Source organism: Atheta coriaria, unplaced genomic scaffold (genome assembly GCF_025399875.1).
Source record: "Atheta coriaria isolate IRGN ID8LTWV9N9 unplaced genomic scaffold, Caltech_Dcor_3.1 hic_scaffold_6_pilon, whole genome shotgun sequence".
Classification (NCBI taxonomy): domain Eukaryota; kingdom Metazoa; phylum Arthropoda; class Insecta; order Coleoptera; family Staphylinidae; genus Dalotia; species Dalotia coriaria.
The window spans coordinates 9,965,307-9,987,705 of NW_027045448.1; the positions used below are offsets into that span (position 1 = coordinate 9,965,307).

The 22,399-nt window shown below is 33.7% G+C and overlaps 1 protein-coding gene across 7 annotated transcripts in view; it reads right to left on the reverse strand.

The window, feature by feature from the left end:
- Positions 1-6,600: 6,600 nt before the first annotated feature.
- LOC135793196 (serine/threonine-protein phosphatase 2B catalytic subunit 3-like) overlaps positions 6,601-22,399 on the reverse strand; it is a 37,403-nt gene continuing 21,604 nt past the window's right edge. The window contains exons 4-15 of one of the 7 annotated variants that reach the window (XR_010548554.1): positions 18,871-18,995; positions 18,699-18,810; positions 18,001-18,146; positions 15,712-15,851; positions 15,571-15,648; positions 14,190-14,283; positions 13,902-14,109; positions 12,437-12,469; positions 9,915-9,990; positions 9,752-9,849; positions 9,463-9,689; positions 6,601-9,329 (exon numbers count right to left, since the gene is read on the reverse strand). Coding sequence is in view for 1 of the 7 variants with exons in the window: in XM_065304031.1 (XP_065160103.1) it covers positions 9,526-9,689; positions 9,752-9,849; positions 9,915-9,990; positions 12,437-12,469; positions 13,902-14,109; positions 14,190-14,283; positions 15,571-15,648; positions 15,712-15,851; positions 18,001-18,146; positions 18,699-18,810; positions 18,871-18,995 (1,274 nt within the window). In the remaining 6 variants the exon portion in view is untranslated. Of the gene's footprint in view, positions 9,690-9,751; positions 9,850-9,910; positions 10,000-12,436; positions 12,470-13,901; positions 14,110-14,189; positions 14,284-15,570; positions 15,649-15,711; positions 15,852-18,000; positions 18,147-18,698; positions 18,811-18,870; positions 18,996-22,399 lie in introns of all 7 variants that reach the window. The other 6 variants (XR_010548555.1, XR_010548559.1, XR_010548556.1 and 3 more) reach the window with 6 other exon arrangements.

The following is a 22,399-nucleotide window of genomic DNA, read 5'->3' on the forward strand; positions in this document are numbered from 1 at the left end:
TGCAGTACATCTTATTAATATATTTACCTTTCTATTATCAAATTGCACATATTGTGATTCTTAAACAAATGACTAGATCATTTGCTTGGACAGTGGAATGTGGTTGGTGTAATTGGCTTCCTTAACCACGGGGAATACCAAAAAGAAACATAATCATGGAGTGTGCATCTTCTCTTCCTAAAACATGTCCTAAAAAAGATTCATTAACTGAAAGGAGAATGAAAGATTTATTCAGAAGTAAATATTTATTCATAAATTTTACAGGTTTTTTTATGCGCAATTAATTTCTACGGTTATATTGGACCTAGTATCTGTGTCAATTCTATCAGTACTTAAGCGCCATTGTATTATAAATGATTTTCAATCTTTAATTCAATCTGTTCCTTTCCATTACTTTTAGTTTACATTCGTGGTGTTATATAATAAATATAAGAATAACCTTGTGACCTGCTGCACCACCTTGGGCACCAGGCTATTGGTACCATGTGTATACACATCGTCCAATCATTTAACACACACACACACACACACACAAATAAATGCAATTATACAATATCCAACTTGCGAAATTTTACGGTCGCGAATTATGTTGGCTCAAAATATCGGAATTATGAGCAAATAGAAAATATCTTATGATCCGCGTACAAGAACGAATTGCAGTCGCCAAAACTGCAAAAAAAATATTCGGGTTTATAGAGGAACCCCGATTCCAGAAAGAATTTAACAGTTGATCGATTGCATTGTTGGTGTCCTCCGGCAATGATCCGCGCCTGAAATACCGAAATGCAACGCGAATTTAACGGATTACCGTGTACACTAACGTGATTGTTACAATGATTTGAATTCACGTGCATTGATTTGCGCATAAATGTACAAGACAACTCGTTTGGTGTCAGGTGTACTCACTCAGTGCTTATAGACGTCCGGCGTTTCTAGCAATGCTGGGTGGACTATCCCTGAACCAAGGACCTAGACCCGAGTGGGCCTCCCCTTCGGCTGTCGCATACGCAGCAAAATGCTTTGCGCATCCACCAGTCAGGGGCACTCGTGACTACCCTCCGGTCCAGGTCATCACCACACCTACCTTATATCCGGCTCCTAGAAACTGGGATCCTTCGTCAAAGTTTCTAAGGAGGATGCGTCGATATTTTCCAAACTTCTGTCCAAAACGCTGGTAGGATGCTTGAAGTGGGCTCATCATCTTCATCTCCCTCAATGGTGGAAAGGTTCGAATAACACGAATACGAATACTTGCGGATTGATACATCGCGACACGCACTCGATTTTGATGGAATTCGGATATACTGCTTATATTTAATTACAATTTAAAGACAGACTTTTATGCACTGTTTCCAAAAATAAAATAGGATTTTACACAATTATTTTAATACGCGACTCGACCCGCACTCGATGAGTATTTCGTTACACCTCTCCAGGTAAACCGTATTTAGCTTAAAACCACGCGTACTGTTCAGTCTGAAAATAAAATTTTATAAAAAGGAAGAAGTTAGGGGAGACCTTATACAATCAAAATGCTTTTTCATAAAATTAATTAAAAAAAAAGATTATAAATTTAAATTAGACAATGTTTGCAAAACTTGTACTGCTTGGCTAATGGTCCAATTAATTTTTTAAATAGAAAATAGTCAATTAGATAAGCTAAATAATACCTCGTTAATTGCAGGAATCAGCTCCTTAATAAACAAAGCTAATGAAAAAATGTGAACCGAATTTAGTATCAGAAAAGGTAAGGTAGAAAGAGATTCTAATGGTATCCATATCGTTAAACAAGATATTACTGCACAAAATTATGGGGATACATGTTAGGAAAGAATACAATAACCAAAAACGAACAAACGCGCCCGAGTTACAAAATTTCCCAAACAAAATCGAATATATACCTGAAACACAAGCAGAAAGAACAATTAGAAGATGCAAATTTAAAAAATTATTGAATTTTGTAAATAAATAATCATGTCCAATTGTTAACGCGCACTTCACTTCACTTTACTTTGAATAATGCCACTTTCGCTTTATGGAGGGACATGAGAAAATAAATCGCGCCACAATACTTACAAGAAAATTTCACCTCAAAAATGATTGAAGGAATTTTCTAAGACAAACCAGTTACCAATACTTATGCTGCCCCTCTTACTTAACCAAGCATAAAGATATGGCAACATAAGAATGGAACCCCTTGTTGTGATTACTTGGATACCTTAAATTGGATAAACATTAGCATGTCGTAAAAACAATTAATTTCAATAATATAATAAATAAATGCCCTGCGACTACTGTCTTTGCCACAGCCTCGATTCCTTGAAATATAATTGTCACCAAAACGCACAGCTGCAGGTAGATAGACCGCAGCTGAAACTCGTCGTCAGCAGCCGTTACAGTTCTCCCAAAGATCAGCAACACCTATAGTAAGATTTATTCAGTTTTAAGAAAAATACAAATTTAACTTTGTCAGTGAGATGTAATAATGATACCAGTGGCGCATATCTCTGTGTGACGATTTCTACGATCGTCAAATTCTATGCGGGCGAGATCGTCATTAGCGTACAGATCAATTAATTATTTCACTAGAAAATGATCACACAAAACTATGAGCGCAAAGTTTGTTCGTAACACGAATGTAACGTAGATATTAGAGAACGAGAGAGAAAGAGAGGAGAGAGAGAAGTACAAAATTGAAAAGACAATATTTTTATTATGCGCATGGTACGCATCATATTGCGTACCGATAAATAAAACGAATATTGTGTGTCCACTTGCTATGAGTGCAAAACTGGATTTTTACATTGCAGGTAGAAAAGAATTCGACTATGTAAACAAACAACTGATAAGCCGGTCGCTAAACGAAGAATGCGTGTGTTGAGTTGCGTGTATTTGGACAACGCACCGAAAAATAGTTCTACGCAGATTCGTTACACATAAGTTTGAAAAATTCGAATTGGGGAAAATACACGAAATCTATCAAAAATCCAATTAGGCGTTCTTGTAGTACTCAATTTACTCTACAAAATGAACTAACGCCATGATTCCTATCGTAAAATTTAATATTTTAAAGAAACAAAAACGAATTCGGATCTAACAAAATTTTCCTACGCGCGGACGCCATGCACCGACGCCGTTTGCAAATTTTTATAAATATCGAATTATATGCGTTACCAACAAAAATATGTAAAACAAATGTGCTATACTTACTTGCAATCACGTTGCACACTGATTTTTAATAGTTACCAGCAGTTTTTCACAAATTTTTATATTTTATAATAATTTTTTTACAGAGCTGTAATCAAAGTCGTTGCATCAAGCCGACTGAAAACGTTACAAACATGTTGCAACTTGCAAGAGGGATATTCTTCAGCGCGCCGTCGCAGGCAACGCAGGCGTCGCAGGGTGAGGAAAAGTAGGAGAAGTGCGAGTTAAATGTGCGGAGAGGCAAAGACGACTTATTTATAATCTAATTCAAATATTCGTCAATAGAGTGAACATCAACATACAAAAAGATTTATTTATAATTATATTTAAATTTACTACACAACATTCAATTTTATATTAAAACTGAATGTAAAATTAAAATAAAAATCCTGCACCTGTGGAAACACATACTTATCAGAATAAAAACAGTTTGCATATAAATAAATGTATAAAATATACAAACAAACGAGGAATTATAGGGAGTAAAATATTAAATATGAATTAATTGGATGATTATATTTCAAATTTGCTGAAAAAAATAAAGTTTCCTGGATTCAATTTAAAATCTTTGTGATAATATGTAGAAAAACTCAAAATAAACGTTTAGAGACATTCGAGAAATCACAAAAACCATTCAATATAAGTTGTTTTATATATCATCGTATTAGTATTTATATTATATATATATATATAATGCCTGATAGAGTAATAGAGTTTCATAATCATATTATATAAGAGTCAAGTTTTAAACACATTATCATAATATTCTTATACGAAAAACTGAAACGCAAGGCGATCACAGATAAACAACTGCCAAATTTAAACATGCAGAACTTTCTTTCATTTTTAAGAATTTTTTTGTGTATATTTTTGTGTTTTATCATCATTCCCACCATTAGTAAATTGCACATTTCGTTTGATATGAATTATATCAACGCATTGTATTTTTGCATTATGTTTCATTTATAATATGTATATAATGTATATTCAATTATTTAAAAACATTCAGCTAGTCTACGTTGTACTGGAACAACACAAACTGACGATATATTTCATTTCTCACGATAAACAATACATACTTTCCTACTGTTTCTTACAGCGTGTGCGCACCTTGAACGTCTTGAAAATGATAGACAACTGGTTTTCGTTTGATTGATTAGCGACCTTTTAACCAAACGGCAAAGCGAATTCTTTTGCATACAGAATTGGACATTATCGACAGTTGTTAAATGCTCTTCTTTTATTTTAGTATTTAGTATGATAAGCTATGTTTAATTTTCGTGTTATTGATTAATCGTAATTGTACGGATGGCACCGTCGTTCAGTAGTGTGTAACCAGTACATATATTTAATATTAAAACGGTCACTGCGAAAACAGTGAACACGATGTGATAGTACTAAAGTATTAAAAGTCTAACATCCCAATACTTCAGTGCATTATCATATTTTATATGTATATAATAATCATAATAATAAGTTAGGAAGTATGAAGGCATATAGATAGTTATTTTTTAGTTCCATTTTCATTTTTTTTTCTTTTTTACTTTGCTTGACTTAGTATCATCCCTTTGTAACATCACCGTTATCATATTTGTAATATTAAATACTCATATATCATTAATAATAGATAATAATCATAATATGTAATATTTATACAATATATTCAGTTTCAAAAAGTGCGTTTCTCATCATTAAAATTGGTTTGTCGTTCAATATTTTGATACTTGTGTGCAAATTATTTCTAACACAAGTATTGCATCATCCTTATTTCATTTTGATGTTTGTAGATTATAATGTAATGCAATTACAGTCACATTCCGGAAATGAAACAAGTTGAAAGAGTTTCTTAATAACCGAAGTACAATTTTAAGTGAGTCAAACAGGTCACACTAAAATTATGCCATGAACAACTTTTCTTACATTCAAGATGGACATTTACTATTCTGACTCATTAAGTTTCTTCTAAGACGCTTATTTGCTTATTGTACTGTCGCCCAACCTATGCTTTTATATCAGTAAGATGCTATAAAGGCATTCAGACGACAATCAAGAAGGGTTTTTGTAACATCCACAAATCATATCGTAAGAAGTTTATAAAGTCACGATGTACGATTTTAAGCAGGTATGTGTGTTTAAGTTGTAAATATGTATGAATGTTCAGTCGTAGAATTTGTTATTAGTTAAGTTATTATTATTTTTTTGTAAAAAGCTAAGAAGGTTATTGCTTGCCCGTTTTACAGTATGTTAGAATATGTTCTAGTTGTATGAAGAAAATGTAATGTATAATGAATTATACGTGTAGGTTCATTTGGAAATATCAATCGTGTTGAAATTTTGTACCAGCTTTAAAATTTAGCTACGATGTAGAGATAATAGATTCATCGTTGATTTGTCACACTTTAAACACAATCAAATTCAATGTAGTGCAAGCGGATAGCAACAAAAACCAAGAATGTCTAATTCTAAAGATTGTTCTTAGCTCTACACACGTACACATACAATCGCAGTGTATAATTTAGCAAAGATGCATTTAGAAATTGTTTTTGTGTTGAAACGTTATTATTGCTTTGATATACCACAGTCAATGCTAACGTAAATACATAACTTTTGTTCAAGGGGAGGTAACAAAGCTTGTGACGACAGATTTTGCATCAAAAACCCCAAAATAATAATTTATAATAGATATTTCTTAGATGCAGTTGTAATATCTGACTGTTGACTCAAATATATTGTTAAAGTTGACAAACCAACGATACAATCTTCAAGATAAGAAATATACAGTTTACATCTTTAAAGTTAAGTGGTATATTAATGTTTTTAGTACGGTCAATTGCTAAAGTAGGCGAATATTTTTAGTTGTTGCAAATTAATACACGTATTTCCACCAATAATTCATTAACTACTACGTTTGCTTTCATATAAATATATTTGTACCTATATTATATTTTAATGACCATTTATTTGGAAAAATCACTTTAAACTGTAATATTATGTTGTTTTAATATATCATATTTAGTAAGATACATGTTAGCCGATGCCCTTTGTGTGTGTAACGCTGTTGACATGAAGTAAATTTTTGTTTCTCTGACATTAATGCTCACAATAATGTAGCACCTTTGATTAGGTTTAGAATCGAAGAAAGAATGTAATTTCCCCAACTTCAAAAACAGGGTGTGATTAATTGGTTGTTAACTTTGTACAGAGTGCAAGAATAAACTACTATTTGCTTGTGGTCATGCAATAAACAAATGAGGTACAGCTTGCCCTAGTCATTTATAATTTGTTAGTCTAAATTGTGCGATTTCGAATACAATTTTCGGCAAATGCACCCTTGTGCCCAATGCACTGAAGAGAATAAATTTTGTGTATAAATAATTCATCATTAACAATCAATAATTTTCATGAATATATTATAGAATCAATTTACAGAATTTCCATAATAACCATAATAAATTGTAGAGAGTAATAAGTGTAATAGATAAATGTTACAATAATTAGTTGTTTCTTGTTTGTTTATTGTGTGTATTGCCCTCCTTACGCTTATGTCCTTTTTAATTCGGGGAGTTTCAAAGTCGTAGCATAACTTAAAATATTAGTGTATATTTCGTTAAGTTTTGCATTATTTATTTGATTTATTCAAGTCCTTTTTAAATCGGTTTAGATGAAAAACAATTCGTAACAGACACGCAGTACACTAAACAAAATCATCAAGAGGCAACACATTCACGCAAATAAACGCTTACTTAAAGTTTCGAATTGATTTTACTCAAAATATCAATTCCACATGAATCAAAACACATATCGCTCAATAATCGTACAAAAAACAAAATAAATATTAACCGCATACAATAAGTATTCGCCTAACTACCGCAATAATATGTAAACTAAGCTAAATAAATAAAATAAATATTAACAGAAATAAAGATTTCAAGATCCAACGCAAACGTAAAACACAAACACATGTCATTGAACAACTACAAACAAACATTGAAATCAACATTTTATTTCCAATTAAATCGACATAATTTACACATTGAATAGAATTATTTGTATCGTAAGGATCAAGTTGAACGGTAATTGATATTTTGAGTATAAAGAAAGAAAAAACAAATTTATAAATAAACAATAACCATTTAAAAATGTACATAACACAATTCAATCATCAACCATCTTATCATAATTTCATTTTGTCATTGTTAATCTTTAACTATTACTCGGTTTGCTTAATTGCATTTTGTACAATGAAAAAATATAAGTACAGCACGTAGTAACAAAGATGTGTTATTTAAGGTATCATTAATTATTATATTTAATTCAATATATGAATAGATAACGCTTAATGAATTAAGTATATGTAGATAGTTTGATATAGTTAAACAGAGGGAGAGACTCGATTTGTTTCACCAGCTCTCGTTCATTCAATATCGGCAATTCTGATAAAGCTATTCAAGGTTTGTGTCTTCCTTGTGTGTCTCATAACGTAATGTAATCGCTCGAATTGAATAGATAGGCTAGGCAACGAGAGGAGAGAGTCGAGAGTGAAAAAGAACTGTGGAATATGTATGCATTTGCTATTCGTTTGTTGTCAACATTGACATCTTATCATTGTGATCAGAGTCGTCACCATCTTTTCATGTCATTTTTAATCGTTTATTATAATTACGAATTATATTTCATTATTATTATTAGCAATATCCATTTATCCATTTTCTTAAAGTTTTCATTAAGTTTAATCCAATGGTTGTTTGTTTAATTTCATTAGTAGATAATTAATTAATAAGTTCATTTCTTCATAATCTTATTCATATAGTTTTACTTTTATAAATTTAATGTATATTTAAATTAATTTTAACACACACAGACAAAAAATGTGATTTGCATTTTTTTCTTAGCTTTTTCACGTTTGTATTTTTATCATAAATAATGCATGAATGAATATGCATTTCATTAGTACTTTATAATATAGATTTTCATTATGGTTTGTTTTTCTTTAAATATAATTAAGTGTTGCATGACGTAATAAGACGATATAAGGATGAGAATGTGGCTAATGTGGATGGATGAAGTGGCGCATGAGAAGAGTGTGTATCAATGTGTATAAGATAGGATGGTATCATGTAATGATAATGATATTTAATAACAATGAATGTGACGTACACGTCGACATTTTAATCGTGTTTATGTATAATATGTATAATAGATTAAGTGGTATGGCACGCTTTTTTTATCACTCGTGCATTGTAACCGTCTTATTTATTTTTGTTTGCTTATCATTTAATAACGTTAAATATGTTAAAGAAGTCCTGTTTTACGAACAATCATCCCTACGACTGCACAATCAGCCAATAATCATCGTTTCTCTCAGTGAATGCATTGAATATTTTATACTCTTGATGGTTGCGCTCCGTCAATGATCCGATATTAACACCAAAATTTATTAATAAAGAACAATTGCGCGTTCACATTAAAGATACAGCGTGTTGCGTCGAAACGACTTCTCAGAGAACGTGAGTACACCTACGTTAATGCTGATAATATTGATTGATTGTCAGTCGTGGGATTTCATCGAAGAAGATATTTCATTAAGTTCGATATATTTTAATTATCATTAATAATAAGTATAATAATATAGTACACACTTGAAATTTTTGTTTGTTTGCAATTTATATTACTATATGTATATATTATCATCGGGAAGGAAAGAAAGCAGACCAGCTACTTGAAGAAAGATGTTTTTTGTTTTGTGGTCGATCAGACGTCAGTATAATAGTTAATGCATATGCGTGTAATGCATTTCATATATCAATAGATATTTGCTGTTATATATCATCTTGACACAAAGATAAATAAAGTGTTACTTGTGTGACGAGCCTGCCGTCCCCGCTGTTAAATGTTGTCTTGCTTTTTCGCAACGTTACTTTTGCTTTGCGTTCATTTAATAGTTTTTTTATGTATAATGTTAATTAAACGTCGCCTAGAAGCCTAATTATTTTAAGATGAATTGTTTTTGTTTTTTTTTTCAATTTATGTATTAAGTATATTAATAATAACATGTAGAGTAGAGGGAGTGGTTTTTTTGGTGAACGGACGACCGCATCGAGCAGCTCACTCAACAATTTTCGCTGCCAGAAAGTAAAGTTGACGAGAGGCAACCGGAAAATAAGTTAATATTATTACATCTAGCCGAATTACCGATTGCTGCATGCAATCGCTACGGATGACAAGTTCATATGTCGGGCTTGGAAATGCACTTACAATTGTCGAAATGGTTGCTCAACTGTGGACGACAATGCGATGCTGCATCTAGTTAAGTTCAGCTCACGAGTGCGCGTTAGACTGGGTGTGATTATGGTCCTGTGGCGCTTCGTCAGCAGGAGATAAGGGAGCGTCCTTTCGGGGCGGCATGCGCTCGTTGATGGCGTCCAAACCTTTCGCCTCGGCGAAGCTCGTGATCTTGTGGTTCGGCGAGAAACCTTGCAAAGCTGAAAAGAGCAGATTTAAGCATAAAGTTCTCAAATTTTATTTATAAACCGAAAATTCGTACCATTCTTTAGACTAGTCTTGCCGCCTGATAGAGCGCCCAGGGGCAAAGCGCCGGTCGGTGTCAGACCTTTAAGCTGAAGTACAGATTCGCTCTCCTCCCTAAAACACATAAGAATGATTTAAATTAAATATGTCAACTGTTCAATAATAGCACAGAAACTTGCCTCAAAACGGAGAATACTCGAGCCATCTTGCCAATAGCCCTGATCTTGTTACGGATAACTTCTTTTCGCAGATTTGCTGCAGTTCCTAAAATAGACAACGCAAAAAATTAACATCGCATCACAACATTTTGCCAAATTGTACCATGCTACGATCGTAATCATTTAACAACCATTTGCAATTGTCAAACACATTTACGACATTGTATGTACACATCATCGTACGTTAACATTACAAACTCGCAACGTTAATGTACTTGAACTAAGGGTAACATTAATATTTCCACTATATCTATGTTAGCACAGTATGGGAAATGATGAAATTATTTGTACGAACGGAAAAGAAGTTGATGAAATAAGGTGGTCATAACACAAGTTGTCACTTGACGCTTGTGTTAATCAACTCAGGGGGTTGGAGCAATCGGTACTTTCAAAATAATTGGTTTCGCCAAAAATACTGTTTTCATTTACCTTTCAGATATTCTCGGGAATTGATTATTAATCGCAATTGACTAGTAATCAAAACTGGTTAGGTATAATCGTTACGCTTAATGAGTTCCGATCAAAATCAAGTGCAGTATCAAAACCAAAATGATTACTCATGAAGTACATGCAGAGCACATTATATTCGCAAAATGGTGCGAATATTATGTTCAAAAATTTAAGACAAGTTTCAAAAGTAGAAGAAGAAAGAGCAAGATTGAGCATACAAGTATATAGCGCCACACTAATCTACGGGTACAGTACATTTCTACTTCTATGTAGTCGACTGGTTCTCGAAACATTCAAACAACCTGTGTGCGTTTTACTGAATGAATGTCCAACACTGGCCGTTTGAACGAATGAAAACAATGAAAAGCTACAAACTTACCGAAATGTGTTGGTCGACCGCCGTTAATATATTGATTTTGAATCAAATCATATTGATAGTTGATTATTTGCCGATGGTGGTAGTAGTAGGTAGTAAAACAACGTGTGTGTCGAAACGGTTGGTCAACAGCATAATTGGGTTGCAGTGGCGCAAAATGTAGCGAACGGCAGAAGTTATAGAAACAAAAAACAAAACAAATGGTGCGTATATAGAAAATTATATCATAGCCACAGAACCATTATTGAATTTAATATTTTCATATTAAATCGAATCAACGACTAATACTTTGAAATATATATATATATATATATGTAGAAAAATACAATTCAAAAAGTATTCTCGCTGTCAACGTGATTGGAATACAGATGCTAAATCTATATCCATTAAAGTAATTCAATTCTGTTCAAAAGTTTTACCTGACAGCTACGATTGAATCGAAACAAATTGAAAATGCCAAAGAGGCCAACTCCAATCGAATTGTACATTTTGTTCGATTATTTCTTTGGCATTTGCAATATCATTGAATTTTTAATCACTACAAACTTGACTAAATCATCAATTTAAAACTTAATAATAAACAAGTGTAAATTGGTTAACATTTCTGTTAAAAGTAAACGAAATAAATGTAATTAAGAATCAAATGTCAGCCAATCCAAAAACAAAACAATTTGAAACAAACCTTAGATTAGGACAAAATAACCAATCGTAAACACGTTTCCTTGTAAATCATTTGCAAACAAAGCGCGTTTAAATCGTTATTGTACAATATAATTCAAAACAACCAAAGACCAGTCAAACATAAAATAAAAACAGCATTACTGTTAATCAAAAATTTATAAAAACAAAACGAAATTGGTTGAATAAAATCGATAAATGAAGATTTAAATGGTTGAGGTAATTATTTGTGTTTTGGTAAAATTAATAGACAAATATCCTAAACTACTTTCATGAGCATACAGTACAAATGAGTTCTACGGTAATATCAAATTGAGTAAACAATGCATACGGTATCAACAATTTCGACCGATAAACACAAAATACTCATAAGTATAAAATGCATCAACAGCATGCCAAAGTATTTTTTTGAAAAAACTACATTACGGATATTTATAAAAAGAGATTGAAAATGTCAAAATTAGAGGTAACCAACTAAGTAAGAATTTCTAAATAAAGAAGTATGAAGAGAATGTCGCAGATAACTTCCGAAAGGCGAAAAGTGATAAAAAGCGTGGTATAAAAATCACATCTTCAAAAATGTGTCATTGTACCTTTTTGCGGCATCACTTATTTGTTTATATTGGATATTTTATGATATTTGTACCACACTTTAACTTATAAGTATGAAAATCGTAAATTATTTAAACTCTGAGACTTTAATGAAGAAAATTAATTTTGCTTTGCATTTCATTTTTCACTAATTCATATTGTTGGTAATTTTGATCAAATTTAGAATGATGCATTACGCGAATTTAACGTGGTTCGCGAGATGAGATCGTTAATGTTTTGAAAATCGACACGTAATGGAAACAATTTTGTTTGAAAATGACTAATTTGTAATAATAACGAAAGAATCATTAATGCAGTGTTATTATTAATTGAAAAAACTCCCTCTGTTTGTCAAGCTGCAGATGTTTGGAATCTGTGATTAACTTACCAGGTTTTTTAATAACAATTTTTGCCTGTTTCGCTGTGTAGGGGCGCGAATCCAAGCCGAATATAGATAAAATAGTGAAAAATAGAAGTGTCAGAATATAAAGGAGAAAAATATAAGCGAAAAATTACGTGTGCAAATGATATAGTCCATTTAAAAGTATTGAAACTATAAAATCATTGACAAAATCTCACATTTATCTAAAATAGGCCCAACCAAGGCAGTCAACGCTGTAATTGGGTTCATTTCGTTATCATGTAAATTGAAAAAGATTTGTGCTTGAATGCTGGATTCATTTTGAGTTATTTGTACATATAAATAGTTTGTGCCTTTCTCACAGAAATATATTATCATGTGCAATTATTATTGATATTTGAAAGCAAACGTAAAACAAGAAAATGTGGTTTCAAAGTGCACGCTAAAAGTACACGAGTAAAAATTGGGGGCATTGAGTCGAATAAACTTAAATCATATCAACACAAAGTGGAACAAATGCATATAACCGCTACCTGAAGAGGTATTTTAGTAATTTCACATTATAATAAATTAGTTTCAAAAGTGATTCGGATTACTTAAGTGTGTGGGGGACATATATACAAACTTCACATTTATCGTCTCATACCAAAAAACAAAACAACTGTACAGATCAACGCGGAAGACAAGTTTACAACGCATAAGATTCACTAGAAAAAAATGATGTCCAAATAAAAGTTGAAATCTAAAAAATCAGCTTTTCGTTTTTGAAACTAATTCACAAAGTGGGATCACAACTGAAGCTGAACGAAATAATATCAGAAAGAAACAATAATACTAATCATATTCAGGCATTATCGCTAAATTTGTTCACACTACGTCAACGTTCGAAGCAGTTAATTTATCAAATAAATGAATCGAACCGAACCATCAAATGATAATCGATAAACAAATAAAATGCTTGTAATAATAATAATATGCAGTATTGATATATTCAATAAAATATATTCTGGTCGCAATGTAGAAATGAAAAACTGAACCTTACCATCTGCTTGATTTTGCAAATCGTTCCACAAGTAGCAATGAAAAATAAAACAGTAAATATTACCTTTAAAATATGATTACAACATGTTTATCAACGTGTCGTGTAGACACGACCGGGAACGCTTTCAAATCCTAAGAAGCCAATTCTTTTAAATGCAATTATTCCATTAATTATTTTATATGTCCTTTGATATTTTTATTTGGGGTTTAATATTAATGGGCTCTATCAAAATTCTCTCAAAGCATTACGCAATGTTGATAAGGATCGGCACAAATGTGTTTTTAGAAAAACCTATATCAAATATTTATCAGTTTAAATTTATGCCAGTGCTTTTTTATCGTTCTAAAATTAATTCCTTGTTTTGCGTGTATTCTGGACATATTACTGCTTTAAATTTTGAAAATTCTGTATAAGTTGAATAAAAGTGTACTAAATATAATGCGAACATACCTTCTTCAAGAGCATCGTCACCCTCGGAGACCAACTCGTCATCCGAGCAAATGTTGAGTACATTGACGAGCATTTCCGTGACTTTCTCGCCCACGAATGGCAACGACCACGTGAAGACGTCCATGAAATTTGGCAGCCAGTATGGATGCGGCGAACAGTTGAACTGACGAATGTTCATCACATTGTTCTCGTATTTCAGCACGGCTGCCTGTATAGGACAACAATATATTAATATCAACTTAAATATTATCGTAGAGTATCTTTTAGTAGAGTTAAGTATGATCATACCTTGTTATTATAGACATCCAAATAGTTAGGTGCGGAGAATATTGTTATGAGTGATGGGAAACCAGTGGTTTGACTTTTCCTGTACATTCGGTAACTGCAACGAAGAAGATTTGTACAAATTTGCATCCAGATATAAAATTAAATTTAAGTTATTATTAATTATGAGAGTTTTTCAATTTATGCTGCTGCACCCTACTTTCATACGTTTGTTTTTTGACATAGTTTAATGTGTTCCTGTTGATACGTGTACGTCCCCATGTGGTAATGAACTTTTTTTGTGTCGTAACTTAAATAACCAACCGTCAACGATAAATATGCAAATGGGATGGTGGTTGGTTAGCTTTAGCCTCGCATGTTAAGTACACATGGCAAGATTATGTGCCGATGATAAAAAATGCCCTTCTCTGTCGGTTTTTCCTTCGATCACGCGCTTTGCACGAGCGCAAGGATTTTTCGCTCCTTTCAACAAAAGGGGTGTAAATGTCGGCCATGGAAACGGCAATTTATTAGTTAAAACGTAATATTTTATATAATTAAAGGCGAGTTTATTCGAAATTATTCTCATTTGCATGACTAAAAGTTTTGCGCAACTTTTACAACCACCCATTAGTTTATTATCGCTCGATATTTTTATTTAAAGTTCAGTTTTACGGTTTTGTTTAATCTGGTGGTTTGGAAACTTGCGTCGCCCATTAAGAATATGCACAAATGTGCGCCAGGAATGCAAACAGGGAAGGCAAAGTAAACGCAAAGTTTGCCGGGAGCATATGAGAAGAGAATGTTCATACTTTGGAATGTACGTTCGTAATTTTAGTGGATCAATTCATTCGGGGTGTGGTGTAGAGTGGAGTGTTGAGACGAGGTTGCGAATGTTGCGAGAATGCTGTCAAGCGTATTGTTGCCAACCAGCCACACTCAGCAAGAACTCACTCGCTTTTGTATACAAGGATAATGGTTACAAAGATTTCATTGCAATTTTGAAACAATCGCATGCTATCCATTAATCCAACCATCAAAAAATCAAAAGCCTACAAACTGTCAACAAATATCTGTAGATTTTAAATTATTATAAACTTTTAATTACGAAAATTGCACCTATGTCAATAAAATGGTGCTCTATGTCAATGTGAGTTCTTCTTTAAACCTATTAAGAGTTAGAACTCACATTTACTCAGTTGGAATAGGTGTCTATTTCGTTCGTAGAGTTTTCAAATTAAAGTTTGTCTCTAATGTTAGCGATGGAGTACTAAAGAAACCCGGAACAAATTCGTCGACAAGAGAATTCTAGACGTATCTAAAGTTTCAACATGTACTCTCCTTTAATATCCAATTACTATTGTTATTAAAAAGGTCTTCATGCAATTTGATAAATTATTCTTACCCGGCATCTTGTGCTTCGTGCGCCCTAATTATTGATAATAAATTATTATTTTGTAGGAAGTCGCAACAGGCAGCGTAGCTACAAAAAAGAATAATATTAGTACAACGTAATCATATTGACACAATAAAATAAATACCGTACCTGTAAAAATATGAGCAGCCTCTTACGGTGTTGTTTGAGAAGTGTTCCGCGTTATTTTCGTTGCCAAAATCCTCAAGAGGATCTGACCAGAGAAGATCACACATTGGACCGAACGCCGGCGGTTCCTTAAATCTGTCTAACTGTAAATATCAAACAAGAAATGATTAATTATTGATAAGTTACGGAAATTACAGTCTAGAATGTCAGCAAGATACGACATTAAGTATTCGGTCCCCTGCACATAACTTTAATATTTATCACAATTCGCATTTTGCATTCCGTACGCATCCTGTTTTCCGCCACTTTAAAAGCGCCCAAAAAGGTACGTTTTCATTCATATATGTGTACGAGTGCATACCCGTGTGTCAAATGTATGCACCCTGAACCCCAAACACAGAAAGTGTCGACCATGTAATATTTAAATCACATTCAACTCATGTAAAGCGTGCTCTGCATGCGGAATAGTAAACGAAAAGAAATACCAACCGAAAATATTTTACGCTCTTCAGATAAAATCATTTCGGGCTTCCTGACAACTTCCGGTGTGACAACATAAATGATGTATGTGCTATACATTCCGATAAACTTTAGAATACCAACAATTGTCAAGAGGACAAAATTAAAATGAATATTTATATATTGTTATTTAAAAGTAAGACGCCTTTCAGTTCGTGCAATGTTCTTCATAAATATCCAGATAAAGTGTACACCCGAGCGTATTTCCTTTGCATAAATTAAAACTTTCGTGATTAATCTAAAATTACACTGTGTACTAAATTCTAGATAGAGCACGCACAAGAACACAGAACGCCGAGGCGCGCAATTTGCCTAAAATCTGAAAAAGAGCGCAGTGCAAATCGCTAGGAATTCGACGCTTTCCTCCAAGGAACCCTAAATGATGAACGTCATGTCTCCAAGCTTCCAATTTAGGACAAAATCCTGAAAGCCTACAAGCGCATAACGCAGTTAGCTCGTGTAAAACGACCCGACGAAGGCGGGCCAGACGACTAATTGTAATTTATTCGTTTTTCTACAAAATGATATATTTGCGCGGCGTGTTATAGAACAACATCTACCGTTTTCCGACAAGCAGAAAAGTTGTCGACAAATAAAATTATATGGCCTCAACAAAGCGAAAAACAATTTATTGTTATTAAAATTACGCGTAATAAGCACTTTCATATTGCATACCAGTGTTTTATTAAATTCCTACTAGGCCGATCAAGATTAGTGCGGCAATGTCACAAAGAACTAAGTTCAGGAACATATTCGCGTGAAATAAAACTGCTGGAAACGCAAACCCGATGAATGCTTTGAAGCACTATAATTCGAGGGTGGTTTTTGTGCGCGACTCGCCTATTGAAAATGGTTAATTACTGAGAAATTCGAGATGACCTGTATTAATTTATAGATAAAAAAAGTGACGTGCACGCCTCGTATTACCATAACTTTCGAAATAACCGGCCACGAAAAAGATAAAGTGCACGAGAACGGTTTTTTGCGTCGCTCGCCCTCGCAAACAAAGCAAGCTGAAACCAAACCAAAAAAAGTTGATACAAGTAGGAACCAATGAAGCCCGAGCCGCAATAACCGAAGGAACAAGCGAAGTGGACTAACCAACACAAGAGCCTCTCAAAAGTAGGACACTTTACACTAATAAAGGTTCACTCTGTTATTTCAGCCTTCCTAGTACAACTAGTACATGTCGTGACGAACGAGCTAAGTCATTCAGCAATGTTATTCTCTATTTACTAACTGCGTTCATCGATTAATTATTATTACTCATTTTTGCTTCATTAAACGCTCGACATTCATTACTGCGCGGAAATTCAACCCGATTTTTATACAAAATTAATTTCTGCTATTTTTCTTCTTCAAAAACTCTTAGCGTTCATAATAATACAACAAAAGAGCTTAATACACGATTAAATTTAGAATGGCGTTCCAGAAGATGATGCAATTTCATGTATTTTCAGTTGAGTACCGCTGCGCATCTACACTAGATCCTCGAAGTTCCTGTCGGATTACAGCAGTCGCAAACTGAATAGAAACTGCTCTAAGCTGATGAGTCCCTCGGTCAAATAATTGAAGCAATCCGCGGATCAGACAAATCGCGCCCACGCGCATTATAACTCGCAGAGCAAATCATCAACATGCAAATTCAGCCAAAAACCAACACCGAATGCAATTGGGGCAAGATTTTATCCGGCTTCGTAATGAATTTAGAAGTACTACTACGCTTCGCATCGGATGACGTAGAATGCGAGTGTTCAGTTTCATGAGGCTTACCTTTCGAATATCATCTAAATTATGTATTTCTGGTGAGAGTCCGCCGTGAACACAAAGAAATTGCTGGTTCATTAGGGCTGCGAGGGGCAGGCAGTCGAAAGCGTCCATACACGCGTCATATACCCGCTCTGAATATTTAATTTTACCTAAACAGAATAAAACATTCATTAGAATTCCATTTAAATGATGAAAATAGTAAATGCAAAATTTAGTTTCATTAAATTACGCTAAAAATGCTGATTTTTCTAAATTAAACATAAAAATATATTAATTTGTCTATCTGTCTGTGTAAATATTAATTTATGCTTAAATTTAAAGTTGAGATAGTGAATATTTACAAGAAAAACTAAAATATTTTAAGAACATGTAAAATATCATACATTTTTTATCATTATCTTACAGATCCACTAGTGTAAATCAACGTTAATCACTTGTTGTGCTTAAAGTACCCTCGCAAAGAAAGAATATTCATCCATAGACGTAATATCTTCCAGGACTAATTACCCTCACGCACGCACAAGCTTTCATCCCATTCATACGTTTTGCACCCACTCCGGGCGAGTGTAAATGAATAAAATTGACCAAGCAATAAATTTTCTGTCATTCAGAGAGAATTATAACACTATAACTACACCTATCCTATTTGCCATAATCTCAACATCAAAATAATATCCAATATTAAAAGTACAAATACTTACATTCTTGTTTGAATGTAAAATATTCTGTAAGGTGACGACATTCGTGATTGCCACGAAGAAGGAACAGCGTCGTTGGGTGACAAAGCTTAAGCGCCCACAGGTACAGCACGCACTAAAAATAATAATCATTAAAATGTGATTTTACACATAATTATTTCGATATTAAACTTACCTCTATACTAAAATATCCTCTATCCACATAATCACCGAGAAATAGGTATTTTGTACTAGATGGAGGACCCCCGACTTCGAATAATTTCATGAGGTCATAAAACTGTCCGTGAATATCCCCGCATACTGCAAACAATAAACAAATAAACATTAATAGATGATATATCATAAAATATCATTGATTGCGTGCCATAATTTTGATGTAGTAAGTAAACTTGAAGAAAAAAATGTTTACTAAGTCAATCATGCTGAATTTATGTCTCCGAGTGTGTATAATTTAAAGGCAAATAAAGTAGACTTAATCATGTTACAATGTCCTTTATAAAATGTATTTCACAACAAAATGTGTGAAGTTTTCTTTCAGCTGAATGCCAACGGCATATTTAGCGCCAGGAAGAACAACTTCGCACTTTCATATCTCATGAAGTTACGAGCCAGTTCGGCTCTCGCCCGCGCTCTCATCGCTATTCCCGAAAGCCTCTTCTCTTCCACCAGCCGTGACTAACCGAACCGCGTGCCTTTTGTATTTAGTTTCGGGGTCCTCTATATATGAATATTCCGGCGTATTTATGTGTGAAGCATGTATGATAGAATTATATTTTGGCACGTGAATGCGCGCCCACCTAAATTCTACACGCCGACTAAAAATACGAAAGCGAGTCAAGTCTACGTGCCGCAAAATGCAAAACTAACACACAAGCTACGCGCCTGCCATCATCATATGCACGCCGCCACCAACACCATGCTTATAATTCCAGGTGTAGGTTGTTGTGTTGTACTGTGTACGCAGAGGCTAAACCGGCGGCGGCGGCTGCACTGCGCCGAGATATTTCCACATGCGGTTGACTTATATTCTGTCAACTTCAATGTGCATACCAATTTTGCGGACCTACATAACAAGATCAACAGAACGCGTGCTCGCGCTTCATAACTGTGCGCAATGAGCATTCGTGTTCGCTTATTTGCAACACATCGGACGCAAATATCATAAAACATCGACTACAATTGCAGGGACGATAAATTAGAAAAGTCTACGCGCAGAAACTTAAACAATTTGCGCCGCTGGCAAATAGCAGAGCGGTGCTTGTGTATCTGTTTGCGGCGCATTTTATTTCGTGTGTGTTTAAAAGCTTTTTGCCATCCTTCATAAAGGAACAAAGAAAAAACAAGTGTGTAATCTCAGCATAACATTTGTATACTTAGCCGAGGTTTATTTTTGATGTGTAAGATTTAGACATAAACACACTTTTTGCCCGAAGCACAATATATTAAATTAAAAAATGGAAGCTTAATTTGTATCAATATTTTGATTAAAATGAGGTATAAATTTTATAAAACCAGCAATTTGCATAAATTTGAACAAAATCTCTGTTATTATCTATAATATCAAAATGCTTGACTGCGATCCAATAATTTACGATCAAAATATTCCATCGTAATAAAATAATGTTTAAATTATAATATTTATGATAATTTCAAATTAAAATTCAAGCAGCTAGACAATTAATACGCACAAATTTCAACTTCTTGAATGTGACAACAATTATTTACAACTCGTGTAACGTGTCACCGCGGTTTGATTAAATGCGCGTTATTCTATTCGATTAACAGGTGGTTGGTTGGCTTGTTTTGATGACGGAAATTGATGGTAATTGAAAAATCGCAAGCCGAGTATGGATATGATGCTTCTTGACATTTATTAACTTTTTTTTATCGATGGATGGGACATCGACGTGCGGTTATCATTAAACCCACTTTAAAAACCAGTAATGCAGAAACCGCATAGGGACAATAAATTATAAATAATAAATAATTTAATAAAATATCTCTGCTTTAAAATTTACTATTACATGATTATAAAATAAAAGACACACCAAATGAAGTTTAGAAAGAAATAAAAAAAGTTTAATTTCTCGATTTCACAGCCGCCAGCAAAATGATACTAAATCAAACTTTTAGTTTCTTTTCAAACTCTAACAAGTTTGGTTTGCGACTGCTTCACGCTTAAAACAAACTTCAATACGTTACAAAAAGTGTAACAAAGTTTCAACGCGTCACTTTCTTGAAAATGGGAGCGCGTGCAGAAGTTAAAAAATACAACCTATTGCCTATAATTACAGCAATAAATTATTCGTTAACTTATGCACTTTAACTTATTGTGGCCACTACCCTAGTCCGCTTCCTGCAGTTAGCCTCTACTTATTTATATTTTTAATCGTTTTGCGCTTACTACACCTTGTTAAATCTTGTGTACGCACACAATGTTGCATGCGAGCCCACTCTTTTGCCGGAGTCGTTAGGTCAAACGTGGAAAATGAAAAATTTTATCGTTTTTAAATTTGCATTTTATTTTTCTTGCAAAAATGTATTTAAAAAGTATGCACTGCGTATGCACAATATAGAACTATTGTGTTGTTTTATGAAAATACGTTTTGAATCATAAATGGTCTGACATTTGATGCAGAATGTGCAGAATTGAACAATGAAAGTTGAGTAACGCATAACAATTTTTATTCCTGACTTTCGCAACACATGCACGCGCGAGCGCCATGTCCTGAGCACATAATACCAGTTTCACTCGCGCAGCAGGAAAATGCATCAAACGAAAAACCAATATCCCGTAGATAGGACATACATCGCAAAACCATTATTGAATTTAAGAGCCTTTATTCGCGTCTTTATGCGTTGGTTATACGTATACATTTCACCCCTAGCACCACTGCTACTTGAGCACATGCTATGCGCGACACACATAGTCGAAAACAGCGTGGCGAATCGCGCGGAAATACGCATAACCCAACAACAATATCGACGATCGACAAGATCCTCGCGAGTATACAACACAAGCGCCTTGCTGCTTGATGCTTCAAGCTGCCAATACAAGTGAACGTAAACGTTTTCAGGGCGGAAACGATTTGGATCCACAACAAAAAATAAGCAGTACGACAATAAGCACTTGGCGAGAATAGAATAGAAAATTCGCCAAAATTTAATCGAATAAAAATAACAATACAAAAGAAAGCAAATTGTTATAACAGCATTTTCCAATTCAAAACATACACAACAAATTCTCCAATGTATTTGTGTACGTATTCAATCAAGAAATAACTTTTTCAGTATTTCGATTTCGAAATAATATTATACTCACTATAAAGCAAGCCAATGACGGAAAACGTTTCCTACTCAATAAGTAAATTCGTTTGAACAAGAAGCTTGCTTTCGGCGAATAAAAATTTCATCTCCCATCTCCCACAAAAGATTGCATTTCATATAGGTAATTTCATTGCAATTTCTGTCCCGCGCGCCGAGCAAATAGGATGAGATGGAAGAATTACAAAATCAAAAAAATAAACAACATTCCCTCGCAGCATGAAAAATGTCAAAACGATTTTCGCCAACTCAAAAATGCAAAGAGAATGTAACTTTAAATAGATATACCATACGAACGCAGCAGATGAAATAAGGATGAGGCAGGATAAAGGTAGAGACTCTTGAGAATAGTGTATGGTCATATATCCGCATCAGGAGAA